Consider the following 26,853-nt stretch of genomic DNA (forward strand, 5'->3'; position numbering starts at 1 on the left):
ATCACAGTATTGTTTCGTCCAAATGCCTTGTTTCTGGCTGCGGCAGGGAGGAAAGACCCAGGCATGCCTTGGAACCAAAGTATTATAATCAATTAATCAAACAATCCCGACGGTTCTGCCTGCCCCCATGTAGAAGGATGGCGAGGCTGCCAACATCATTATCAGGGACATGGGAAAGGGACACAAGGTTGGCCCCATGGTGCCGGTGAAGCGGAGCGAGGAGACGGAGGTGCGGTGCCATAGGAAATTCTGGCCGGTGGAGACGGGCGAGTACTAGCGGGAGGGTCAGGTCGGCCGGAGAGTGTGGGAGCCCATCGATGGCTGCAATGGTGAGGGAAACGGCGACAGGCGGAGGAAGAGTGAGCCAAGCTTTGGCCCCTGCTTCTGTCGTGACTTTGTGAGCATTCAGTGATTCTTTTTTTTATTATTATTATGAGCATTCGGTGATTCAAGTACGAGGAACAATAGATAGAGGAGCCGAGCTGCTCGCGAAGGATCAGGAGAAAGCTAGAGCCGGACGCCTAGACCAACGGGCAACGGCCCGATTAACCGAGCACTGAAACGAACGGCCAATAAATCGAAGCGACGTGGCCCAATCTGTGCCGACCCAGCTATCCATGTAACAAGAGGACAAGCACAAGATTGAACTCCAGTTTCTGAAGAACAACCAAACTTGATGTAAAAGAATTTATTCAATCTTAACTACAACAGTTTAGAGAAGTGAACATAAGAGTGATGCAGATCAGCAGAGAAATTAGCATTTGCTCCATCTAACATTTAAAGTTCCTTGTCAACAGCCTTCGGCAAATTGAAAACAAGCTGCCTCGACAAAATCGTTTGCTGAGCAGGTTAAATACACATCGGCTCAAAAAACACAAACACTTTTGACTAAACAAAGCATGATTCATCAAGAAACAAAGCATGATAGTGCCTAATAGTCTAAGACTAAAGCATGTTTCATTAAGATCAGATTAAAATTCTTACACATGGCCCCTCCACAAGAGGATTGAGGGGGATTTAATCCCTCCCAACCCGCTCCAATTCCCTTCAATCCCCTTCAAACCGAACAATCCCTTCCACCCTCCATTAGCTGCAACTTGCTGAGATCTCATCGTGCACTGGAGACCGGAGTGGAACGACGACACCGCGGGCAAGGGCAAGGCTCCAGAACAGTCAGCTTAGCAGTAGGCGGGACTAGATCCTCAATGTAACTAGTTATTGCCACCACTGCTCTGGAGGCTTCCTCGAGCTCAGCCTTGCTAATGGGACCGCACATAAAATCCCGGCAATCCCTGTTATTTTCCCCTAAACACCTGCCATAACCATCGAAGGTGCTCAATGTAAGTCGCTCCAGTGAGACCGCACTCTTGACGATGCAACAAGTTAGCTCAACCAAGATCTTTGCAGATCTGAACCCTGTGATCTCCACACTCTTCAACTTGAGGTGTTCAGGCAGCTGCCTCAAATGTAAAGCAGAACCTCCTCCAAAGACCGACTCATGCTCCCGACGATCTTGATGTACCTGAAGACGTACGAAATAAACCAGGAAACTGAATCAATGGACGCGTCCAATTGAGGACCAAGATACTGTACATCTTAGTAATTTGCAGGAATCAGAGGATGGATAGGGCGGCCCTACATTCAGGCACCAAGTCTCCAAGGAAGGAGATGCATCCAAGAAAGAAACCAGAGAAAAGTAATCGTAGGGTTGGGAAATGGTCCCTCCACAGATCTGAATGAACAGGTACTTGAGGTTGAGGAATTTGGTGGGCGGCATTGGTGGCGTATGAACCTGCATGCACAACAAAATGTCATGTTCAGATTAACTATACAAACCAGCACATACAGCAAGGTATATATGACTAATGTCTGTCTTATGGATCAATCAATCGCTACTCTGCAGTAAATACCTCAGAGGTCGAACATAAATAAAGAGACTCAAGATTTGGCATGATGGACGGGAGCTCAGCAAGGGCATAGCTAACGGCGCTCCTACGGCACAAGGTAAAGACCTTCATCATCTTTTGTCCTCCAAGAGAGAGTTTTTTAACTTTTTCTACTCCTCCAAGGAAAAATCTGGAGAGATTTGGTGCGTTATTCTCTACAACTTGCAGATTCTCAAGCCCACGAACCTCCAGGTAGCTGAGCTGCTGCAGGACGGATGGTATCTTAAGCAAAACTATCTCCTTGCAACGATCAATGTCCAAGTGCTCCAAAGCAAGGGAGTTGGAAAGAAGGCACTCCAATTCCTCCCCTGTGATACGCACGTAACATAGGCTCAGTCTTGTTAGGCTTCTCAAAAGGCCAAGTTCAGACTTGGGACGGAAGGTGCAAAAGATAAGTTGAAGAGACCGAACTGAATCTCTAACCCCATCAGATAAAACTGAGCATGGGAAGTTGTACTCTTCACACAGCCAAAGTGTGAGCTCTTCAATCCCTGGTGTGACAGCAGCTTGGAGCCAACTGTCCAGGTAAGGAAAGTAACTCTTTCTAAGCCATAAGTTAAGCTTCAATATCTTGAGGCCAATGCCTGAGTGGTTCCTCAGAATACTGTCAACTCTACACCTGAAATGCCTTTCATCTGTCTTCTTGGAGCAAAGCGTACCCGGATCCAGATCGAGCCTGGGATAACATCTCCAGGAATTCAGAAAGGTGCGAGAAAGACAGGCAGCACGAGCAGCGGCGTCCATTGGCATCAAAGAATGTATGTGGCGCCAGATGTCCTGCACGCACAAGCATATAGTATAGGATAAAGTTTCAACTTTATTAGAGCCAGCCAAACAGTAGAACATCGTCTCGCATGATTGATTGCAACATGAATCTAAGATTTCAATCTGCTCAGAATCGTTTGCTGCCATACCTCAGGAAGGTAGGGGATCCATGTTTCTTCATGTCGGGAATCGCCGTCACCATCTCGTTGACAGGATGCTCGAGGCTCACTCCGGTCTAGGGTTTGCTCGCACTGCATCCCCATGGTGCTCTGCTGACAGTACGAGTAGACGACGATGCGTCGGTTCTGCCGTTTCACCTCCGGCCTTGAGATCTCGGCTCCTCCGTCCTGTAGATATGCGCGGCGCTCCGTTTTGAACTCAACATGGATTGGAATCCGACAAGGCGTCGCGTCCGCGCTGGCGCCGCCTCGCCGCAGCTCGACTCTGCTACGGAACGGAACGGAGGCCTTAGCTCCAAAATTTTCTGTTGCAACTTGTGCCCCATGGGCTGAAAGGCATCATGTGCCCATGGCCTGCAAAGAACCAATAGCCCACATAGCCCATCTTAGCCCATTTCACTCTTTCTAAAAGAAACAAAAGGGCCCTTCTTACCTCATCCAAGAAACCAGCCCGTTTGGAACTGAACAGTAGTGAGATTTGAGCCATGTTGGATATAATCATAATCTGCATCAAATCACCATAACTAGCCCAGGTTGTGAACCCAGAGCTCAGGATGCTTTGCACAAATATATTCTGTGAAACTAAACGCCTCCACAGGACTTTACCTACTCATCATTGCTCAGGAAAACAGTAAGATATGTTGTTTTGGCTTCATATTTGATTCACAAGGTAAAAGAAAACTATCTGACAATCTCACATCCTCTATACTTGATCACAGAAGAAAACAACACTTTTATCTCCCTACATTCTTATCCGACAAACTGATTTCAATTAACCCCCGCACCTCACTTTTGCAACCTATGTGCTACTCATTTTCCATGTACACTACATACATGCAGTCATGATTCCTCCGCCACGGGCTCCTCCGAACTTGCTTTGCCCGGGAGCAGCGCGGCTGGGGCTTGGATCTGTGCAATCTCCAGCAAGATCTTGTTGAGGGACTGCGGCTTAGAGAAGAAGGGGCAGTGGTCGCCGCCCTTTATCTTGAAGATGCCATCCGGCGGGTACTCCCGAACCAACTTCTCCTGGGCGTCAGGTGAGAGCATATGGTCGTCAAGCGTCTGGATGAAGTAGCGGCACACGGTGCTCTGGAGGCTTCCTCGAGCTCAGCCTTGCTAATGGGACCGCACATAAAATCCCGGCAATCCCTGTTATTTTCCCCTAAACACCTGCCATAACCATCGAAGGTGCTCAATGTAAGTCGCTCCAGTGAGACCGCACTCTTGACGATGCAACATGTTAGCTCAACCAAGGTCTTTGCAGATCTGAACCCTGTGATCTCCACACTCTTCAACTTGAGGTGTTCAGGCAGCTGCCTCAAATGTAAAGCAGAACCTCCTCCAAAGACCGACTCATGCTCCCGACGATCTTGATGTACCTGAAGACGTACGAAATAAACCAGGAAACTGAATCAATGGACGCGTCCAATTGAGGACCAAGATACTGTACATCTTAGTAATTTGCAGGAATCAGAGGATGGATAGGGCGGCCCTACATTCAGGCACCAAGTCTCCAAGGAAGGAGATGCATCCAAGAAAGAAACCAGAGAAAAGTAATCGTAGGGTTGGGAAATGGTCCCTCCACAGATCTGAATGAACAGGTACTTGAGGTTGAGGAATTTGGTGGGCAGCATTGGTGGCGTATGAACCTGCATGCACAACAAAATGTCATGTTCAGATTAACTATACAAACCAGCACATACAGCAAGGTATATATGACTAATGTCTGTCTTATGGATCAATCAATCGCTACTCTGCAGTAAATACCTCAGAGGTCGAACATAAATAAAGAGACTCAAGATTTGGCATGATGGACGGGAGCTCAGCAAGGGCATAGCTAACGGCGTTCCTACGGCACAAGGTAAAGACCTTCATCGTCTTTTGTCCTCCAAGAGAGAGTTTTTTAACTTTTTCTACTCCTCCAAGGAAAAATCTGGAGAGATTTGGTGCGTTATTCTCTACAACTTGCAGATTCTCAAGCCCACGAACCTCCAGGTAGCTGAGCTGCTGCAGGACGGATGGTATCTTAAGCAAAACTATCTCCTTGCAACGATCAATGTCCAAGTGCTCCAAAGCAAGGGAGTTGGAAAGAAGGCACTCCAATTCCTCCCCTGTGATACGCACGTAACATAGGCTCAGTCTTGTTAGGCTTCTCAAAAGGCCAAGTTCAGACTTGGGACGGAAGGTGCAAAAGATAAGTTGAAGAGACCGAACTGAATCTCTAACCCCATCAGATAAAACTGAGCATGGGAAGTTGTACTCTTCACACAGCCAAAGTGTGAGCTCTTCAATCCCTGGTGTGACAGCAGCTTGGAGCCAACTGTCCAGGTAAGGAAAGTAACTCTTTCTAAGCCATAAGTTAAGCTTCAATATCTTGAGGCCAATGCCTGAGTGGTTCCTCAGAATACTGTCAACTCTACACCTGAAATGCCTTTCATCTGTCTTCTTGGAGCAAAGCGTACCCGGATCCAGATCGAGCCTGGGATAACATCTCCAGGAATTCAGAAAGGTGCGAGAAAGACAGGCAGCACGAGCTGCGGCGTCCATTGGCATCAAAGAATGTATGTGGCGCCAGATGTCCTGCACGCACAAGCATATAGTATAGGATAAAGTTTCAACTTTATTAGAGCCAGCCAAACAGTAGAACATCGTCTCGCATGATTGATTGCAACATGAAACTAAGATTTCAATCTGCTCAGAATCGTTTGCTGCCATACCTCAGGAAGGTAGGGGATCCATGTTTCTTCATGTCGGGAATCGCCGTCACCATCTCATTGACAGGATGCTCGAGGCTCACTCCGGTCTAGGGTTTGCTCGCACTGCATCCCCATGGTGCTCTGCTGACAGTACGAGTAGACGACGATGCGTCGGTTCTGCCGTTTCACCTCCGGCCTTGAGATCTCGGCTCCTCCGTCCTGTAGATATGCGCGGCGCTCCGTTTTGAACTCAACATGGATTGGAATGCGACAAGGCGTCGCGTCCGCGCTGGCGCCGCCTCGCCGCAGCTCGACTCTGCTACGGAACGGAACGGAGGACTTAGCTCCAAAATTTTCTGTTGCAACTTGTGCCCCATGGGCTGAAAGGCATCATGTGCCCATGGCCTGCAAAGAACCAATAGCCCACATAGCCCATCTTAGCCCATTTCACTCTTTCTAAAAGAAAAAAAAGGGCCCTTCTTACCTCATCCAAGAAACCAGCCCGTTTGGAACTGAACAGTAGTGAGATTTGAGCCATGTTGGATATAATCATAATCTGCATCAAATCACCATAACTAGCCCAGGTTGTGAACCCAGAGCTCAGGATGCTTTGCACAAATATATTCTGTGAAACTAAACGCCTCCACAGGACTTTACCTACTCATCATTGCTCAGGAAAACAGTAAGATATGTTGTTTTGGCTTCATATTTGATTCACAAGGTAAAAGAAAACTATCTGACAATCTCACATCCTCTATACTTGATCACAGAAGAAAACAACACTTTTATCTCCCTACATTCTTATCCGACAAACTGATTTCAATTAACCCCCGCACCTCACTTTTGCAACCTATGTGCTACTCATTTTCCATGTACACTACATACATGCAGTCATGATTCCTCCGCCACGGGCTCCTCCGAACTTGCTTTGCCCGGGAGCAGCGCGGCTGGGGCTTGGATCTGTGCAATCTCCAGCAAGATCTTGTTGAGGGACTGCGGCTTAGAGAAGAAGGGGCAGTGGTCGCCGCCCTTTATCTTGAAGATGCCATCCGGCGGGTTCTCCCGAACCAACTTCTCCTGGGCGTCAGGTGAGAGCATATGGTCGTCAAGCGTCTGGATGAAGTAGCGGCACACGGTGCCATATTTTTCAGGGGTGAGGGAGAGCTTCTCCATGATTGGGGCGAGAGGGATGGGTCTCATGGACACCGCAGCTAGCGCCATATCCTGCATTTTAAGTGTGTGCAAGCTTGTTAGCAAAAATAAGAGCTGGCATGACGGTGGTGAATATAGTACACCTTTCAACTGAAACACAGTGTACCTTGGAAGGAGTTTGGTTGAAGTAGAGCCCCTTGATCTGCTGTTTATCAAACATCAGCCCAGTAGGAGGCTTGTCCTTTCCATTCCCATAAACCAAAAACTGCGATTCTTGCAAGAAAACATCTGCTGACCGGAGCTGTAAAAATGCAGGTCAAGGTAAGTTCTCATTGAATATGCACATGGAAGTGGTAACATATAAAGAGAGATTGCATACTTCCTCTGAGAACACATCGAAGGGCCGCTGCCCATCCTTCACCATCGTAGCAGTAAGAAACACTGCCTTTGAGATCTTTTTGGGACAGTGTTCTAACGCATATGAAACACTTGCACCTCCACAACTGTGGCCGACCAAAATAACCTGTATTATCACCGTTACCAACAAAGTGCTCAGAAAGCTGGATTTATTTTTCCCCAACATAATATACACAGAACAGCAGATGTTATAGTCACCTTCTCATCCTCAGGAAGTTTATCGAGGTAATCAATTAATGGCTTGGAGTAATCTGCTAGTGTAGCTATGCTGTTTGTATCGGTATGATCTATGCCAGAACCTGTGAGGTCTAAGGCAACAGGCTCAAGACCAGCTTCCTCCAAGTGCGAGATGGTCTTGTACCAACACCAAGCACCAAATCCTTCTCCATGAACAAGGACAATTTTCTTTGTTTCTAAATTCTCCAGAACAATTTGGGCCTGAAAGCATATACCAGCAGTACCATAAAAACATTTTTCTACGAACCACAAGACAATGTTTGTATGACAATATTAGACATTTTCCTTACTTGAAATGTTGACAAGGCTAAAGACAAATAGATAAAAGTATCAAGTATGATTAGCTATTTGCAGGCTGGGGCAACAAAAACTATAACTAGAAAACAAGTTATAAATGAGACAAAACTATGGGTATGGAACCATGCTGTCAAACTAGTTAGGTCGCTGCTGAGGAGGTAGCATTGTCTTGTAGTCCTAATGACATATAAGTTTCCTCCAAGAATACACATCCACATCTTGTACCTACGTATGAAACAACAGTTGCATACAAAGATACCTTTTCGACATTTAGTGGCATAGACAATGATCCATAGGCTACTAAATAATTCAAAATGTTTAGAGACTTAGCAAGTGCATGGACATTTGAATATTTTCTTCTGTTATGCTTTAGGTGGAAAGCATGCAGAGTATAAGAAAAGGCATGTGCTGTGTATCAGGAAAACTGAATTAAAAGGAAATGCAGCACCATTTTGGTTGCTGGAAACCATTAGGAAAAAACAAGTAAATCACCATTTTATTGAAAGGAGACCAAAGTTCCAGGTCATAGCAGAATAAGCTCTATACAATGCATCAGAAGACTCAAGCCCTGTTTTATGTTTAGTTTTGAAATATATAATTGAACGGCAGTTAGCACAGCACCAAGCAAGCACGGAAGCATAACTTCTTATTCAGTATGGCACATATCCATACAATGAAGCTACTTGTACCATCTTCCTGAACCTGGTATGCCAACTTGTTACCATTCAACTACCGACAGCCACATTATAAGTCAATAGCTCAACCTGGAGCAGTTACATACAAATCAATGCAACCAAGCCAATGTTGGAGTCAAGTCCAAAAGGCAATGACCAAGCAACAAACCTTAGCTAGCGACAGTAATGGTAATGTACTGATTTTAAGAACAGAATGGTACCAACCAAACACCTCAATCAAGAAATCCTAATGACAAGATGCTACCATAACAATCTCTAGGAATTATCCAGAATTATTACTGGTAAACAATTAAGGCACTACATCTAAGTACATACTGCAAATGGCCACATACTAGGAATTACTGAAGTTTCGCAACCTTGATCAGACACAAGAGTTCATGGGAACAGGAACACCAAAATGTACAATTCTAAGGTAGAATTAACAACAAAACCTGAATGATTCTAAGATTGTATTATGCAAGAAGAACACAACGCAAGGTTGAAGTCAAGAAGCAAGCATGTGAAAATTGGGACAGAAAGAAAGGGGTAGGTAGGGCCTTACGGGCTTGGCATTCGTGACGGAGTCCGGCAGGTCGCCGCGGCGGCGAGAGCTGGTGGAGCCGGGGGCCATGCGGCGGGACAGGGAGGCCCCGGCGTCGATGCGGCGCGACATGGAGCCGCCGGAGTCGAGGTGCTGGTGGATGGCCATGGCCAGCGCCTGGCGGTGCAGGAGCTCCTCCTCCGCCGGCGTCAGCTTGGGCCCGCCGCGCGCCGACCGCGCGCTCCCCATCCGCTTGCTGCGCGACACCGCGGCCGCGCCCCGGTGCTCCTTGCGCGGCATGCACGCGAACGCGTTGCCCATTGGGAGAAGAAACCACCACGAGAAAGCAGCAGCTCGTGGAGTGGAAGAGGGAAAGGTGGAGTGGGGATTCTTATAGGCTGGCTCTCGGGAGCAAACAAATCGGCGAAGGCGAGCAAGAGCCGACCTGAAATCACGACGAAATCGAGAGGGGAAACGAGTATGGGAAGCTGCGAGCTGTCGCGAGATTCAAGCAAGGACGGAGGTCGTGATTGCGCTGCTAAGAAACCAAGAGAAAAGGGAGGATTTTTAAGCAGCAACTGGTTTCTGCTTCCAACGCTGCTACCGCCTAGGGGATTCAAGAACAAGCTCTCCCTTCACTGTATGGACTCGCAAGGCGAAACCAACAAAAAATCCCGAGGGGGAAAAGGATCAACTTTTGGTAGGAACAAATTTTCTCCGGGAGAAATGGAAATTCCGAACAGACCAAATCAAGAAACTCTGAGCAGCGGCGAGATTGGACTCCGGCGACGACGCATGGGATTGGAACCGAAGAGCCCCAAGCCTGGAACTGGAAGAAGCCGAGAGGGAGCGCCCTGTCCTGAACAACTAACTGCTGGGGGGTAGAGGAATTTCTTCTCGCTGCAAAGCAAAAGCACAGCACGGAGCAGATCTGAAAGAACAGGCAGAATTTATGAGTGGTCCTGGCACCTAACTCATCTCCACACGAATCTCGCCGGAGGAATTTATTTCGCCTCTGCCCTCCTTCAGTCCTTCTGAACCAAAAAAAAAACAATAAAGAGAAATATTTGGCAGCTGATGCAATTAATCACGAAGTTCAACGCCAAAGCAGCAGGATTGCAGGAAGCTTTTGTGCGGTTTCTGGGGAATTGTGTCTCTTGCTTGAGTCTTGCTACCTGCTAGCGTGTACCGTCACGACTAGCTGTACAACCCTCCATCCTTGTTCTCTTCTGTAGAGAAAACAAAAAAGAATAGGCTTCTTTTATGTTCTTCTAATTTTTATTTTCCACACAAGTTCACTGATTGTCTCTTGTTTGGTCTAGCTTTTGACCACCACGCTGTCCTTGTCCTCTCCATCGCCTTCAGATAAAGATGAAAGTGGCAGCTCCTTTTTCCTTCTGAAACACTACTATATTCTTCTACTGACTTTTTCCTCCGGGTTTTTCATTGATTTCTGGGGATATCCTGGTCTGCCTTTTCAGATCCCAGGCCCTGCCTTCCTCAATTTTATTGTCAGCATGCAACTGCAAATATGCAGTGCAGGATTCGTTCATGCAATACGATTTTGTTAGCTGATGAGGAAATGCAAAAGTTAGTAGGTGTGTGTCTGGCTTTTGAGCTCCAGAATTTGCTGAAAATTGTGCCACCTGATGAGCAGAACGGACGAGGAAGGGCTGTTGAAGTTACGCTTGTCGTCCTTTTGCAATTATTTATTGCGTCGATCGCTCCGTTCAACAACTGCCCCCAATAAATCCATCCATTGAAATAGAGCTGGAACAGTACTGTGGTGCTGTAGGTGAAGTGACGTGCTCAAATCAAATGTTGAATCTGAATATATATTAATTTATAATTAGCATATGGTTGCAAATTATAGGTTAATTAGACATATTAAATTCGTCTCGTGAATTAGCACCCATCTGTGCAAACAGTTTTATAAACAGATTTTATTTAATAGTTTTAAATGGTAAGATTCTCTTTAATATGACGAGACTAAAGTTTTATACTAAAATTTTGCCCTGCGGAACCAAACTGATGTGTAATGCAGGTGTGGGAGGACTGAAGGTACTTTGCTCATGCAATGACGACCCCCTTTATATCCGGATTATATGTGAAATTTCTAGTCTAAAAATAATATAATTTTATATGGTACTACTAGCGCTGGTACGTCCGATCCGAACTTTTTCTTTGATAAATAACAGTTGCAATATCAGAAAAATATGTATACAAATTATTCCGACATCCGATTTGAGGATGGAAATTCCCACCGCAACATTGATATGATGTTTCGTGCAACATCCACTACGAAACGTAAAAAAATAATTATTATAATATTGGTGCTTGTCTCTTGTAACATGTGTCGAGCGTCCGATCGATGGACAGACATCGGTCATCTATCCGTAGCATTACCGAATTTTATAAGTTTTAACAAATAATTTGTCAGCATCTGTACGTATGTAGTTAGCATGTAAAGGTCGTATCTGTAGATTTTGTTTTTTGTCATATATCTGTTAATATGACATTGGTTTTATAGTAGTTGCCGGTACACGTAAATACTTTTTCTATATGATTGTAATAACGCGCTTTTACAAATAAAATATTTTACTCGGAGCTGCATGTTGCATCGTTGACCTTGATAGCCATCAGGTTCCATACTATTATTAATTTTCTTTTTCACATGCTGTTTTCATCTTTCCTGCCCTTTTTGAGATCTTGGGATGCGATGAGGTGTGCTAGGTCAACTCTAGAGTTTGATTATCGCTAGCTAGCTCCCTAAATCCTTCCAATATTATTTCGTACGTTGTAGAAGTGGATTAGTGGCTAATGAGAAAGCGACACGACGTGAAGAGATGCTAGCAGCCTATTAAGCACGAATCAACAAAAACAATATGATCGCCAGGCAGGCTCTAGCTAGCTAGTCTATACTATCATGAGAACGCATTGTATGTTGCAAGTGCAACCATTTTTTTTTCCTTGTGTATTGTTAACAACTCCATCCCCAAGCATTTGACAGCGACAGGTACATATGATGCCTGTCTTAGTTGATAGAGACGCTGGTGATGGCACCACAGGACGATACGTGCAAGAACTGTATGGGCTTGAAGAGATGGAATGGAGCACACCACCAAACGCTTCAACCGCTAACAACCTGCAAGAGTACGCGCGTTGGCAAGCATTGACGGATTATTCAGTCCAATGATCCGTCCCTCATTATCGCCATCTACTCTGAAGTGATCTGGCCTCTTGTGATCGAGATCGACTGTTCCTGAACCAACTGAACTGGTTTCGGCGCTTTTATTCGCGTGTACGTGTTCGCAGCGTCTTGTCCAGCATCGATCATCCATTCATCTCTCACCAGTTCTTTGCAGGATAGCAGAACAAGCGCAGAACTGAACGGTAAACGCTGTGCCATAATTTCACTGTCGAGGTTGTTAAGCCCTTTGCCTGCAACTTGATAGGTCTTTGGGAAGCTAGGCTGATGGCTGATAAGAGAGACCGGCAAGATGAGGGCCGGGGGCAGTTCAGCAGCCTCAGCTCGCTCGTGTACAGAGCACGGGATACTATTCCCGGGCGGCTGCCCCCCTGCCAGGGGGACACACGATCCGTAGCAAATTCCCTTGTCAGGTTGTCTTTGTCACCAGCTAGGACCATACATTCTCATCTCTCTTCAACGCGTTTCCACGGCGTGATCTCATTTTATCAGTACTATCATGTTACTGTCCTGACGAAACTAAACTAGTGCAGCATCCTTTACAATAATAAATATCCGCTTCAGATTTGTTGTTCCCCTGAATTCTGAATTCTCAAGACGCCACTGCTCGAGATAGTGCTAGCTGTTTGCATCTTTATTTGTGACTTTTACCTGTCAATGCAATGCAACACCTTCTGCTCCTCTATTATTTCCCCCCTTTTTTCATATTTCTTTCTCTTCTGAAATGCCTTGTCGGATATTTGCTGGTATAAATGTACATGCATGTTGTTTTTCATCTGCTTGCCTTTCAATCTGGATAACTCCTGCTTGAGGGCTGGTCTGATCAAGCTATATAAGCCTCCTTTCAGTAGTTAGCTGCCAGCCTAGCAGTGGCTGTCCATTCCCAAAATAAACACAAAGGGAATTATACCACTATTTGTCTGACAGAATGTGTGTTCATGAAACAGCCATGCTGCTCACGGACAATGAGTCTAACTAATCATTAAGAAGCATAATCTGGATACAGTGATCCGGATCCGAACCGGCAATCTTCAGCTTTCCCCTCCGAGCTGAAAAGCTGGATGCAGACAACTGACAAATCTATCACACTCCATGTCATTTTCTGCATGCCTTTTCTAGCTGCATATGCAGATGCATTGCAGCAACAGCTCTCGCTCAATCTCGGCCGGTCAGGAAGCATGAGAGGACAAAGAGACGATGCTCTGCACATGTTGCATCAGGCAAACAGGGTCCTGCAAATGATATGTTCTAACTGTAGATCCAAAAAATGTGAAGGGATGTTCGACCACCTCGCGTTTGTTTGTAGCTAGCACTAGTGACATAATTGCACGAAGCATGTGGATGGATCAGGTGGTAATCTTTAAGATTAAGAGATGTGATCTAGTCGTACACATGTCGCATGTGACGTTGATTCATGACCGACACCGCGATTAGTTAATGGAACCAGTTGGATTAGTGGGCTCGAGGCAATAGTTGCTCTTGCGTACCTCATGTATGTGATTCATTATTTTTTCTAATTCTGCCAAACTTGCATGCTACTGCTTGACCTTTTTGTTTTCCACTATCTGAATTATATGAACAAGGCTGCAAGTAACCATGGGTTGCTGCTTGGTAATGCTGTGAAGCAAAGACATAGCGTATAGGTATAGACACACTCTGAACTTAGTTCTCGGACAGGCACTCAGAACTCTCCAACACCAACGAAACTTGTCCTCATCCTTCCGGTAGAAAATGGCTTCCAATTCTGCACAAAGAAATCGGTCCAAAAGTACTCCATGCATATTTCAAATAAAGAAATAAAAGAGATAGGCTAAAGGTTGATACGAACATGATGTGCAAACACACAAATCGGACCGCATAGATTTCTGCTGCGACGAAAGCTAAAATTCTACAAAGTCTTTTAATGCAAAACACAATGAACATGATGGGCTGGAATGGTACCAGCGAATTCTGATGGAATTAAGCATCCTTTGCCCTCTGCTTTAGCTACCACAAGGTTTTTATGCCCACCTAGATCTTTGTACACATAGAGCAAATTTAAAATTTAGAAGAACTGACTTAGGATGGTAAACCCCCGTGCCCACGGTTCAACGGATTTTTTTTTATTCAAAACGTAGAGCAGATGCAAACGTTCATTACAACACCCTGATGGTCCAAACTGCAAGTAACATCTCAAACTTGAAGCCATCTTTGCCATGGCACGGATACGGACATGCATATTTGGACTGCGAGAAAGGGCTCTGAATCAGCTGGAATATCTTTAACCACAACATGTTATCTGAATGGAACCAGTGGTGTTATCTGACAAAACTGAACAAGTGTCAAAAGTTCAGACTTGGTCTGCGTAGGTGAACTAGGAGCAAGGCGTTTGAAAACCGAAAGTTGCTTCTTGCAGCAACGAACATGATTTGCGCACAAGGTGTGAAATCCATCAGAACGAGTACAGAATTAGAATTTAATCCAACGTTTCGAACGGAACGGTGGACCTTGTTTCAGTGTTCCCCTGCACAAATCACAGAGCCCTCCTAATGCCAGGCTGAACCTCAACTGCTGCCATCAGGAGGCTGCACCAGCGATTGGGCGGCGCCGGTTGCGTCTCTGGTGACCAAGTGGGGACCAAGACCATGCAGCCTTCATCATTCTTAGCCGGTGGAGCACGCTGCAGATCACCCCACCACCGTCTTCGGAGTTCCGACACCGGCAACGAACGCGGTATTGGCAGAGGAAAAGCGGACACGGCAGGATGGGACCTGCGGGGAACAGAAAGGGGGAGATCCGGAGGAGATGCGCGAGTGCGTTGCCGGCAACGATGGCGCCGGAGCCGGACGGGAAGCCGATCAGCCGCGGCGAGATAGCTTTGCCCAACAGTACCCGTTGCAGGGGGCTTTACGTAAAAAGTTGGATCGCGATCAGTAGTCTATCCAATTTAGGGGGCAAACTGTAAAATGTCAGGGGGTTTGTGCAGATATTTAGATCGCGACGAATAAACGTACACTCGATGCACCTCCCTCCAGAAGCAGAGGCCGACGAGGTCCCGTCCCGGCACGGAGCCGCTTATCACAGCGCGAAGGCGGAGGGCGACGCTGCCTGTTCCCGACGGCAATGGCGTCTCGGCTGCCAATGGCGTGTACCTGCTGGGGCCGGCCGTGAGTTGGGGCTGGGGCTGCCTGTTCCCGGCGGCGGGCAAGGGACGGGGAGCGGCGCGTCGAGGGCACAGCACTGCTTATGGTCAAGAGGGGTGTTCGGATGACGTCGGATGTTTGAATGTCAATTAAAGAAACTAAATATGATTTAACTATAAAACTAATTGCACAAATGGAGACTACTCCACGATATGAATATATTAAGCCTAATTAATTCATCATTAACATATCTTTACTTAGCACAACATTATCAAATCGTAAACTAATTAGGTTTAATAGATTCATCTCGTAAATTAGCATAAATGAGCATCCATTTATGCTCGGCCTTCCAGTCTTCCAAGCTTACCTTGCCTTGTCGGGCTTTGTTGCTCGCTTGTATTCTTGATGGAACACATTCTCGAAAAACCAGTGTAAACATTGCTTACACTAGCACGCACCTTCTCCCTGTCCCGCCAGACTCGAGAGTTCAATTTGGTACAAAGATTTAAATTTATCCAAAAAATTAGCATAATGCATCCTTGCTGCAAATTTCCCTTCCTTCCAAGGTAGTAGAAAAAAGTCTCAATATTTGTAATGCCTCAGCGAGTTTTCAACAATCGCCCCTGGCCCGTGAGACTGTTTTAAGAGAAACCCAGGCTAAACAGGTTCACAAGACCACAAAGTTTTTCTTTTCCAAGTGCATAAACGCACATGACCAGGGTGATTCCATGATTCCATCCATGACATGGCAATACTTGTAATGCCTACAGCAAAAGCCCAATGCAACTCGAAGCCTCCAGCCATGACAATAGCTAGCTACTACACGCCTGCTACAAGTTACTACACAGACCAAAATGCCAAACGCCATTTGGACCAAGAGAAAAGATGGCGAGAAACCAACGAACAACATAACACAAGGCCGAAAACGAGATGGTGATTACAATGACAAGTCAACTGGCATCACACTAACACCACGAATGATTTCACACCAATGATAGCTTCAACCGCAAGCTAGTAAATGATCCGACGCAATACAGATAGAAATATTTTAAGCTTACATGTCTGATTAACCAGAATAAACTGAGCAATCCTGCACTTTAAAGGTTCCTTAGCCAAGCAGAATATCAACCAACACAGGCCCACCTCGCATATAGCGGGAAACAGGCGAGCTAAGCAGCCGCTCCAGCGAACAGTGCTCGCCACGAGGCACTTGCCACAGCGACCTCACTGCTTTGCCTCGCGTTCACGGTTCCACTGCTCAATCTTGGCCCTGCGCTCCTCGCTGCTCTCCCTGACTGGGCTCCTCCCACGCCTTGGGGGTGGGCTACCATGCCTGCGTCTTCCTCCGTCATCATACCTGTCGTGCCTGCCGCCTCTGCCCCCTCCATCATCATACCTGTCATGCCTGCTGCCTCTACCCCGTCCACCACCACCACCACCACCACCACCACCACGGTAATCATCACGATCACGATGGCCCCTCCTTTGAGGAGGGGGGCTTCTGCTTCTGCTTCTCCCATGGTATCTCCTGGAAGCGGAATGCCCATAGAGCTTCTTCCTGAGATCCCTGCCAATCTGCTTCACATGCATGAAATTACAGTAGCCACCACGGTTGCAGCTGTTCTCCTCAAACTGCCTACAGGTTGCTTCCCGGAAGTCAGTCACAGGAGAATACTCCACAATTATCGGGCGGCCAGAGTAAAAGCGGCCCTGAAGAGCATTGTATGCTGCAGCTGCCTGTTCTTCCTCCCTGAACTGGACATAGACATTCCCTATCATGTGGTCAGCAAGGTTGTCGCAGACATTCAGGTTCTCAATCTCACCAAACTTGCCCAACTCCTCATAGATGTCCTCGTAGAAGTCCTCAAAATGCTCCTGCATCTTCTCAGGATCAATAGGTTGGCCTTGAGCATCAACTCCAGGGGTTATCATATCAGGGCGCTGATACATGTTAGCAAGCACAAGAGTCGGTGATATGGTTGGCCTGTTGTGCAGACGGGAGCAGCGATCCCCATGACGGCAAGCCCCAATCTTGAAGTAAAAAGGGCAGTTGACCCTGTCCTTCTCAGTGCCAAAGATGGAAGCCAAGTGCTCCGCCATGATTCAACTCTGACTGGCACTAAACCTGCAAGCGTAAGCAAGAACGGTATCAGGAACCATCTTCAATAAAAGAAGAACTAGAGTGCCTATACATTCATGGACCAAGGCATCAACCAGGAAAAGATGATGAATTGACCAGAGAAAAGAGACGAAAACTTCAATTAGAAGCAATTACAAAAACTATGTGATCACTGAACCCCACACATTTTTCATGGAAAATTAACTGATTGTAGCAGATTCAGTTCAAAGTGCCTGATAATATCAAATTCAAAACTGAACTCAGATAAAGGGAACCAGAGTATGCAAGCATACTTCAGGCGGGCAATAACTTAGAGGCATCGATCAAGAATTTAATGCCAGCAAGAGTATTTGCAAAAAGTGTGCAGCAAGAACAATGTTGTCTTGTCTATATGCTACTTGGAGACAGCGAACTACTGAACTACAGAGGTTAAGCTACTTCATCTCTACGGTACCAGATTGTCAAGGCGTGCTTTCACTCTCGGGCCAGTGAACCACACAGACAGATACAGAAGAACGAACTACTCTGTCGCTGCGAACCACACAGATATAGACAAGAGCCAGTGAAACCGCACAAGAGGCTGTGAAAAACAAACCTACACACGAAACGCACAGATCAAGAAACTACAAGATCTATCTATCCAAGAAGGGGGGAAACTAACTCCTCGTTGGGGGAACCCGCTTAGGGTTTGTCGGCGGACGAGGCGGCGGGGCAGGAGGCCCTAGACTCAACGGGCGGGGGAGTTGGGGGCGCAGGTGAACCGGACGGGATCCCTCCCTGCAGGCCTCGACGGCTCCGCCGCCGGCTTCCCCCCTTCCGCGACTCCGCCGCCGCCGCCGCCCTCGACGACGACTCCTCGGGCTCAAGGGCAGAACAGAACGGATCGACGAGAGATTTTTTATTTTTTCGTGAGGAGGAAATAATGAAACGATAGGTAGACCTACCTGGGCCACGTCAGGAGGACGGGCAGCCCGTGCCGGCCCTTTACCTTTTGGTGAGCCCACAATGGGTCCAAACGTAGCAGCCCATGGGTTCGCTCGCGCTCCCTCATGGGCCCTGGGATCGACACAGCCCATTCGCATTGGGGCCCTTCAGGGAATTCGATCGCAACTCCGGAGCTTGCAGACGGACGACCGGCAGACGGTCAGACACATCGACCTCCGACCTTGCTGGATGACTCGCTTGCATCCAACAGTCGACCGGGGCTGGCAATGGTCGTAGGAGGGGACGAGGCAGGACGGAACCTGCGGGGAAGGGGAAGGGGAGATCCGGAGGAGGGCGGGTCGGTTGTCGACGACGACGGCGCCGGAGCCGGACGGGAAGGGGAGGCAACCATACCCATTTTAGGGGCCTTTATGCAAAAAGTCGGATCGCGATTAATAACCCCGATCCAATTTAGGGGTCTCTGTGAAGACTGGTGAGCCTCGGTGCTCAGGCTGCCTCGGAGATCCACGGACCCGCCGCTTCCGTTGGCCGGGCCGCTTCTACGCCATGCGCCTCCGCCCAGTTCATCCTGAAGCGTGCCCGTACTGGAAAGAGATGAAGGGACGAGGCGGCAGAGATGCAGGCGGCGGCCATGGACTTTGGCACACCACAACGCGAGGTCCAGTCACAGGGCGTTACGCCGTGCCGCCGCGCGACACGACCAGCATCGCCATGGCCGAGGTCTTGGACGGCCCGTTCCCTCGCATCCGTGGTGATGATGAGCATGGCATTTCTGAACCGAACGCGACACTGCTCGCCAACAGCGCCTGAAACTGCCAGCACCTTTTGAAATAAGGTCAGGACCATGGTGGCTAACGTAACTCTGTTCTGGCACGAGGCATGCCGGCTGTAATCTTGGATCATCATCTCTTGCCAGCTGCTGATCAGCATCTAATGATGTTTTTGTCACACGCTTGAGCCCAGCAACATCATGTCCAACTTGTCCATATTGATTAAATGAATTAGAAGAAAGAGATGGATGCGACGGCAGCTGGTACGAGACAGAGGGCACAAGCTTCACCCGGAGTAGCAGTAACTTCTGGTTTCAGTTCAGAACTTTGATCAGCACAGCTCCCTTCAGGCTTCTCATCTTTCACAGGTACTAATCTGAACGGTCCCAAATTCAGAAGATCCGGCAATGTTCTTCTCACTCACTGAGCTTCACTGCCGCTCTAGTCCATTTTCAGGAAACACTGAGCCTGCAGATACTGCATTTGCCTGCAGTCGCATTGGATGCTCCAGATGCTGCTGGGATCGGAGGGGAGGGGATTAGATTCAGATGCCGCAGATACCTACCTGCTTGTGATGGCAGCATGCATTTTGATGCAAGAGCTGTTTAATCTCGACAGCTAAGTAGAATAACGAATTCCTGAGAATTCCTGCAAAATTCTTCTTAACCCAGAGCAGCAGCATCTGACGACGAAACATTCTGTTGGTAGAATATAAGGTGTTCAGAAGTTCAGCACCACACAGCTTCGCAAAAGCTCTTCAGCATGTTTCCATGAGAGCACAAATCAACAGAAAGGCCTCCAAGGGCAATGAAAAGACATCTCCATTGACTCATATACTGTCAGCAAGGTATATATCATATCATCATCTGCACAGCTATTATTAGCAAAGGAATCATATATCACACACGCAGGGACACGATATCTAGAAGAAGAAAATCCTACTGAATTCTCATGTACAGGGATGAAGCATATGTACATGTTCAAGACATCAGGCCTCCATTTTCATGATCTGGTCATGAACACACTGTTACTTGGTAATTGTAGCATCCGCCGCAATGTTCACCGCCTTTTTTGACCACATCATCTCTATATCAACATACATTTCTCTTGCCTTATATTTACCTTTCCAATAAGGAAGACATCAAACCTCACCACATTCAGAGCCACCTCAGTTCCTCAAAAACTGTACACAGTCGATGCAAGGATTCCGTTTCATCGCCCTGAAACACATTGGAAGCCCTTGCATACGGCCAACCAAGCAGCAAACAACACCAGGCAGATGACGGCGTCGACAATGATGATGATCTTCACATGGCGCATCCACAAGGACCGTGAGGGCTGCTGCCGTCGCAGCCTGGACTGGCTCGAGCTCCGCTCCAGCGACATGCCGCTGACCTCCTCTGTCGCCACATCTATCCTCACTCCCCTAGTCCCATGATGCTCATCCTCGCCGTCCCCTGCCGACGCCAACTTATCCTTGGACTTCTTCTTCTCCTTCCTGCTCCCACTTTTCCCCAGCAGAGGCACCTTCGACGACGTGCAGCTGGAGCTCTCATTCGACCCTCCCCTCTCCGCGCACTCCTCGAGGACGAACGTGGCATGGGGCATCTTCTCCAGCGACGCCACCAGCCTCTGCACAGCCGGCACCAGCGAGTCATGGAACCCATTCCTGCTCGCGTTCTTCCTGAACACGTCCCGCACGCGCTCCAGGAACTGCAGGGCGCCGGCGTTCCCGACGCTGGGGTCGATGATGGCGAAGAAGGTGTGGCCGTCGGCCATCAGGTAGGCGTAGCTCCTAGGGCCCGAGGTGTGGATGTAATGCCGGTGGTGCGGCGGCGAGTTCTCGAGGCAGAGCGCGGCGGTGGCCTCCATCTGCGGGTCGCCGTCCTTGCTGTTGTAGCAGTAGATGACCTTGCGGCCCTTGGCGATGCAGCAGTAGACGGTGTTGTCGGCCGAGGAGCTCATCCGGGGATCCTCCTCCTCCTCGGCGATGTCCACCTCGAGGGGCCTGTTGGCGCGCGCCGACACGAGCTTGACTGACCTGGACCGGCGCGAATTCATCAACGCCGCCCGCCGTTGTCGCCGGCACCAGCAAAGGCAGCACCTCCTCCTAGCTGCCCCAATCCAGTGACCACCACAAGGATCTGTCCACCTCAGAATCCGCGGCGGACGGAACAAAACAGCGGGTAGCGCCGGAGCCCGGCGGCGATTCAGGCCCGGCTTGTCCAAGCCCCACGCGGCAGGCGGCGGCGAGTCCCCGGGCGAGCGACGACGGCAGGATCACGGATCAAGAACTGCAAATTGGCAGGTCACAGTCAGTATCCGCGCAAGATTAGCGCGCGCACAGCATTTCCCCCCGCCACCAAACGTTGCCAAACTAGAATCGCGCATCAGGAATGAAGAAAAGACGGCTCCTTTCTCGACGAATCGATCGTTCGCGGCAGAAGGGAGGGCACGGGAATTACCTGGACGAAATGGCGCGGCTGCGGCGGCGGGGCGCAGTGGACGGGGCAAGAGGAAGAAGACGCCGCGTCACGGGTGGGGATTTGGAGGGGGAGGGGTGGGAGGGGTGGACGACCGGGGGGGAGAGGAAGGGGATGGTTGAAGAGGAGACTTGGCCTGGGTTGGGGGAGGAGGGGAGGAGATGGGGATTCATTCGGTCGCGATTGACCGGGCAACCATGCGAAGACGACGACAAGCAAGCAAGCAGGGAAGGAATTAAATGGATTGACAAAAGCAAAAAAATAAAATAAAAATAAAGAATGAAAATCTCACGCGGTTTGGGATTACATGTGTCGTTGTTAAGAGATGATCGGAATGTCCAAGACGATCTCCTAACACTATCTCCAACGATATCTTCCAAATTCTATCCCCTATTTCCATCCTCCATATCAACTTCATTCCCTATATCAAATCTAACTCCAACGATATCCTCTATTTGCATCCTCTGTACCCCACAATCTCAATTTTTTTTTCTATTTTTCCAACCGCCGCACCCCCCTCCTCTGCCTCCGCCCCTCCTCCTCCTCCTCCTCCTCTCCGCCCGCCCGCCCCCTCCTCGTCCTCCGCCCGCCCACCCCTCCTCCTCCTCCTCCGCGCCGCCCGCCCCCTCCTCGTCCTCCGCCCGCCCACCCCTCCTCCTCCTCCTCCGCGCCGCCCGCTCCCTCCTCCTCCGCCCCCCTCCTCCTCCGCCCGCCGGCCGCTCCTCCGCGCCGCCGCTCCTCCTCCGCCCCGCCGCGCCTCCGCCCCGCCGCTCCTCCGCCCCGCCGTGCCTCCTCCGCCCGCCGGTCCTCCTCCGCCCGCGCCCCTCCGCCCTCCGCGCCCGCCGCTGCTCCTCCGCGCCCCTCCTCCGCCCCTGCCGCGCGCCGTCCCGCCGCCCCGCCCCGCCGGCCGCTCCTCCGCCCGCCCGCCGCGTCCGTCCGCCCGCCCCCCCTCCTCCGCGCCGCCCGCCCACCCCTCCTCCTCCTCCTCCGCGCCGCCCCTGCCCCGCCGCCCGTCCGCCGTGCCCGCCGCCCGCCCGCCCTCCCGCCCGCCCGCCGCGCCTCCTCCTGCCCGCCGCCCGTCCGCCCGCCTGTCCGCCGCGCCCGCCGTCCCGCCGGCCGCCGCCTGTCCTCCCGCCCACCGCCGCGCCCGCCGCCCGTCCGCCCGCCTGGCAGTTTCTTCCCGCGGCCGCGCGGAAGGCGCTGGCGGAGATGCGGGATCCAGACGTGTCCGTCCTCTGTGCGGGATCCAGACGCCCTCCTCCATTTTAGCGCACGGGATAGAGGATACCATTGGAGCTTTACCGGTGCTACAGTACCCGCTATTTTAGAGAACAGAACCTTTTACGGTTCACCGGTGGAGATAGCCTAAAGAGTAAAGTCTATGCTGCAATTTGCTATTATGGGCATGTTTGGGACCGCTCTGCTCCCATTTTTGTAGCTCTGCTCCACCAACTTCACTATGGAGCAGCTCCACTGCAGAATTTTAGCGAGTACGTGTCCGTCCTCTGTGCGGGATCCAGACGCCCTCCTCCATTTTAGCGCACGGGATAGAGGATACCATTGGAGCTTTACCGGTGCTACAGTACCCGCTATTTTAGAGAACAGAACCTTTTACGGTTCACCGGTGGAGATAGCCTAAAGAGTAAAGTCTATGCTGCAATTTGCTATTATGGGCATGTTTGGGACCGCTCTGCTCCCATTTTTGTAGCTCTGCTCCACCAACTTCACTATGGAGCAGCTCCACTGCAGAATTTTCGGAGCAGCTCCAAGTGTTTGGCTAACAGACAAACTCTAGCTCCAGAAAATTGAGATTTTGATGTAAAATGACTCTAGAAAATTGAAATTTTGATGTAAAATGACTCTAGTACCCTTTACTTGATTACAGTGTTGTGATTAACCAAGTAGTATTACAATAGCCCGATGCACATGAATAATAATTAAAATTCAAATATCATTACAATAGTCCGACGCACATTAATAATAATTAAAATTCAAATACCATTACAATAATTCGATGTTCATGAATAATAATTAAAATCCAAGTACCATTACATAAATATTTCAAATGATAAATTCACTTCTATTACATGACTAGTTCCAATTCATACAAATAGCCGTCGCTAACTCATCACGAAAATTATCCATAGTAGGTGCATTAGGCATTGAAGTTGATCCATCGGATGGCGCCACATAGTTGTTGTATCTTTCCGGAATTGTAGGCTCATAATCATCATCACGCTCCACAGGGTCAAAATCCAAATCACCACTATTGTGCTCACGAATAAAATTATTAACCACTATAGTTCCTACAATTATCTTTTTTGCTTCCCTATAGGATAGATCGCCATTTTGTAAAAAATGTGCCACTTCATTTTCCATACTTTAAATGACCTCTCAATAGAATTACGTACACGTGCGTGAATGCGATTAAACTTTTCCTTAGGAGTATTTGGCTCTATACCTCTATGTCATTCCGGCAAATGATATCTCTCATCCTTGTATGGTGCCAAGTATCCAATGCGATTAGGATAACCCGCATCAACAACATAATATTTACCTAGAAACAGTGATATAATTAGATACTATAGTAACCACTTTTATAGAAATGAAATTATGACACTTCATACCTTTGGGAGGGTGTGGGAAGAAGTCATAGTCCACATGCACTGCATCATACAAAACACTTGTATCATGCTTCGATCCCACTTGACCAACAGATACATAAGTGAATCTCAAGTCAAAGTCGCAAATAGCAAGAACATTTGTTGTTGGAATCCCCGATTTTTCAATATATCTCATTTGCTCATTTGGATGGAGAGCTACTCTAATACGTGTGCCATCAAGAGCACCAATGCAATCCTTAAAGTGAGGGTATGCTTGTTTATCATCCCGGATTCTCTTATGAACCGTTGGAAAGTTGGCATCTTTTGGAACAATGAAATGTTCATCCATAAGCATCGAGGCTTCAAGAACCTCATCAAACTTTCTATAAATTGTTTCACCCGAATGATTAAAACGGTTTTGAGTTTTTCTATTAGACTCATTTCCCGCACAAATGAATAGAAATATTGCAAGGCTCCTCATAAGTGTTCATATGCATGGATGGTTGGAGCCCGTACCTTGAAGCTAACAAATTATGAAGGTCCATGAATATTTCTGTACTCATACGAAGTTCATTTTGACATTCACCCGGTGTCCTCAATGTTTCTAGCAACCATCCTATACCACTGGTATTTGCTATCCTTGGAGGATTCTTATCAAGGTATAATGAAAAGTATTGTTCAACAATTTTAACACCACCCAATACAATTTCCCTAAACTCCTGACTATCATCATCAGAACTGTCACAATCACTCTCACAAATCTGCAAGTAGACAACATGAATCCAAACTAAAATACATCAAACTAACATAAATAATGTCATGAAAACAAACAAGAAAAGAGTACAAGCATCAATGTTCAAGGATACATCAAACACTTAGACACTCCCATACTTATCATTGTACCGCCTGGTAAGCCAATCGAACCTAATTTTGTTAGTTGGAAGGGTTAAAAACATTTCTCTTTGATCCTTTTTGACAAACAATTGTGTAGCAATGTCATGCTCATTGCTACTATAATCAGCCCCACACTCCAACACATGTTGCATCACTTCCTTAATTGAAATTTCAGCCTCCTTCCTTGATGTGAAAGACGCGGCTGACTCAGCTATTGTTGAAATCTTTTCTTAAATAATAAGAGTTGTACTGGACTTTGCCTTCTTCGGTATTTCTAAGACAACACGAGGTCTTTTCTTCGCATTTTCAGATATAGGTGTGACCTCTTGGACATCCTCCTCCTCTTCCTCTTGATATGCCCAATCATGAATGATATCTTCATGATCTTCCTCGTTAGGCACATCATTAATCCCATTAAAAGTGAAAGGCTCCACATTCTTTTCTGGCACAATAGGGTTGCTGCTCATGGGATTCCAATAATCTGTTTCATCACTAGAGATATCGCCAAACATCTCTCTTAGTTGTTCCTCACACTGAAGTAGTTTCTTCTAGAATTTTCCACACCCAGGAATATCCTGTACAACACCATTACTTTCGATTACAACATAGATAAGATGTGAAGAACACAAAGATGCCTCTCAAAATCATAAGAACTAACCTTTTTGGTCTTTCTCCACCATTCATTGTCCATGACAATGACCCCTTTACCACTATCCCAACCTGTCCCTGTTTGCAATCTCATCAACTTCTGCCAAATAGTCCAGCCTATCTTTAACTTATCCCACTTATTCTTTATTTGTGTCTTTGTCAACTCAATACCGGTCATTTGAAAGAACCTATCCGATACCTCATTGTAACCTAGAGTACCTCATTGTAACCTAGAGTGTTTAGATGGGTATTTGGTCTATTTCCCTTTCTTACTTGTTCAGCTATCAAATCACACATTATGCGGAAATACCCATCTGTCCACTCCATGGAATCTCCCTAACCATACCAAAAAATTCAAGCATACCATACTTTAAAAATCAACATGAATCAACAATAATTTCATGTAGTTCACATCCGAGCAACAGCAACACAAAGCATCACATACCATCCTATAACACATTTGAGCAACATAAAACATCGCATAACGCATACCTTAGGAGCTGGTGCACATCGAGCTCCCTGGACAGCAGCCAACGGAGCAGAACTCCCGCCGTCACCATTGCCATGGCTCTGGCCGCGCCCTGTAGTGGACTGCCGCGGCCTGCTGCGCCAGCTGGAATGCCATGGCCGAGCCCCTGCGCGCTGCCTAGGAAGCCACGGCCGAGCCCCGCCGCGCTAGTTGGTTGGCCGCGGCCAACCGTCGCCGCGCTGGCTGGGAAGCTCTGGCCGAGCCCCGCCGCGCCGGCCATCTAGCTGCGCCCGTGCCCCGCCGCGCCGGCCGTCTGCCCGCGGCCGAGCCCCGCCACGCCGGCTTCGAAGCTCAGGCCAAGCCCCGTCGCGCATGTCGGCTTGCCGCATTTGGGATCCGCCCGTGCCCCGCCGCCCACGGCAGTCCTCCCCTACAACGAGCTGGCACCGCGGCCGACAGATCCACCCCCACGCCCGACGCGGGAGAGCCCGACGCGCGAGAGCCTGACGCGCAGGATGGCCGGCCTCGCCGCCACATCCACTGTTTCTCCCAAATCCGCTTCTTCCTGCTCGATTTCCTCCGCAATAACAGGCGTATCGGCTAGAGGGTCGACGGATCTCCCCATTTCTTGGGTTTTGAGGTCGCCGGAGAGCTCCAGATGGTCATCCATGGCCGGCGGCTAGGGTTC

At 48.4% G+C, this 26,853-nt stretch overlaps 5 protein-coding genes across 5 annotated transcripts; all 5 read right to left on the reverse strand.

Annotated features, from left to right (window-relative positions):
• Nucleotides 1-733: 733 nt before the first annotated feature.
• LOC112896800 lies at nucleotides 734-5,721 on the reverse strand. Its single transcript, XM_025964931.1, has 6 exons — nucleotides 5,688-5,721; nucleotides 5,608-5,633; nucleotides 4,658-5,470; nucleotides 4,387-4,539; nucleotides 3,991-4,269; nucleotides 734-1,243 (listed from the first exon to the last, which is right to left on the reverse strand). The coding sequence occupies exons 1-6, from the start codon at nucleotides 5,719-5,721 to the stop codon at nucleotides 1,109-1,111; spliced, it is 1,440 nt and encodes a 479-aa protein (XP_025820716.1). The 3' UTR covers nucleotides 734-1,108.
• LOC112897114 lies at nucleotides 1,222-3,020 on the reverse strand. Its single transcript, XM_025965312.1, has 5 exons — nucleotides 2,861-3,020; nucleotides 1,911-2,723; nucleotides 1,640-1,792; nucleotides 1,394-1,522; nucleotides 1,222-1,313 (listed from the first exon to the last, which is right to left on the reverse strand). The coding sequence occupies exons 1-5, from the start codon at nucleotides 2,972-2,974 to the stop codon at nucleotides 1,296-1,298; spliced, it is 1,227 nt and encodes a 408-aa protein (XP_025821097.1). The 5' UTR covers nucleotides 2,975-3,020; the 3' UTR covers nucleotides 1,222-1,295.
• Nucleotides 5,722-6,253: 532 nt separating the features above from the next.
• On the reverse strand, nucleotides 6,254-10,616 carry LOC112896936 (putative methylesterase 14, chloroplastic). Its single transcript, XM_025965057.1, has 6 exons — nucleotides 10,080-10,616; nucleotides 8,926-9,938; nucleotides 7,354-7,593; nucleotides 7,118-7,261; nucleotides 6,905-7,039; nucleotides 6,254-6,810 (listed from the first exon to the last, which is right to left on the reverse strand). The coding sequence occupies exons 2-6, from the start codon at nucleotides 9,223-9,225 to the stop codon at nucleotides 6,478-6,480; spliced, it is 1,152 nt and encodes a 383-aa protein (XP_025820842.1). The 5' UTR covers nucleotides 9,226-9,938; nucleotides 10,080-10,616; the 3' UTR covers nucleotides 6,254-6,477.
• Nucleotides 10,617-16,148: 5,532 nt separating this feature from the next.
• LOC112896636 (splicing factor U2af small subunit B-like) lies at nucleotides 16,149-18,251 on the reverse strand. Its single transcript, XM_025964679.1, has 2 exons — nucleotides 18,015-18,251; nucleotides 16,149-17,359 (listed from the first exon to the last, which is right to left on the reverse strand). The coding sequence occupies exon 2, from the start codon at nucleotides 17,332-17,334 to the stop codon at nucleotides 16,459-16,461; it is 876 nt and encodes a 291-aa protein (XP_025820464.1). The 5' UTR covers nucleotides 17,335-17,359; nucleotides 18,015-18,251; the 3' UTR covers nucleotides 16,149-16,458.
• Nucleotides 18,252-19,892: 1,641 nt separating this feature from the next.
• On the reverse strand, nucleotides 19,893-21,702 carry LOC112896637 (phytolongin Phyl1.1-like). The gene is made up of 2 exons (XM_025964680.1): nucleotides 21,534-21,702; nucleotides 19,893-21,362 (listed from the first exon to the last, which is right to left on the reverse strand). The coding sequence occupies exon 2, from the start codon at nucleotides 21,127-21,129 to the stop codon at nucleotides 20,281-20,283; it is 849 nt and encodes a 282-aa protein (XP_025820465.1). The 5' UTR covers nucleotides 21,130-21,362; nucleotides 21,534-21,702; the 3' UTR covers nucleotides 19,893-20,280.
• Nucleotides 21,703-26,853: the final 5,151 nt, after the last annotated feature.

This window comes from Panicum hallii, chromosome 6 (assembly GCF_002211085.1).
Source record: "Panicum hallii strain FIL2 chromosome 6, PHallii_v3.1, whole genome shotgun sequence".
Taxonomy (NCBI): domain Eukaryota; kingdom Viridiplantae; phylum Streptophyta; class Magnoliopsida; order Poales; family Poaceae; genus Panicum; species Panicum hallii.

Coding starts and splice junctions, on each gene's coding strand:
- LOC112897114 (XM_025965312.1), bottom strand. CDS start 2,974: ATGGGGATGCAGTGCGAGCAAACCCTAGACCGGAGTGAGCCTCGAGCA. Junction 1,793..1,910: donor ATTTATGTTCGACCTCTGAG/GTATTTACTGCA, acceptor TTGTGCATGCAG/GTTCATACGCCACCAATGCC. Junction 1,523..1,639: donor TGGAGACTTGGTGCCTGAAT/GTAGGGCCGCCC, acceptor GTACGTCTTCAG/GTACATCAAGATCGTCGGGA.
- LOC112896800 (XM_025964931.1), bottom strand. CDS start 5,721: ATGGGGATGCAGTGCGAGCAAACCCTAGACCGGA. Junction 5,634..5,687: donor CGAGCAAACCCTAGACCGGA/GTGAGCCTCGAG, acceptor CCCGACATGAAG/AAACATGGATCCCCTACCTT. Junction 5,471..5,607: donor GGATCCCCTACCTTCCTGAG/GTATGGCAGCAA, acceptor TTGTGCGTGCAG/GACATCTGGCGCCACATACA.
- LOC112896936 (XM_025965057.1), bottom strand. CDS start 9,225: ATGGGCAACGCGTTCGCGTGCATGCCGCGCAAGGAGCACCGGGGCGCG. Junction 7,594..8,925: donor CCGTCACGAATGCCAAGCCC/GTAAGGCCCTAC, acceptor ATATGCTTTCAG/GCCCAAATTGTTCTGGAGAA. Junction 7,040..7,117: donor TCGATGTGTTCTCAGAGGAA/GTATGCAATCTC, acceptor GCATTTTTACAG/CTCCGGTCAGCAGATGTTTT.
- LOC112896636 (XM_025964679.1), bottom strand. CDS start 17,334: ATGGCGGAGCACTTGGCTTCCATCTTTGGCACTGAGAAGGACAGGGTC.
- LOC112896637 (XM_025964680.1), bottom strand. CDS start 21,129: ATGAATTCGCGCCGGTCCAGGTCAGTCAAGCTCGTGTCGGCGCGCGCC.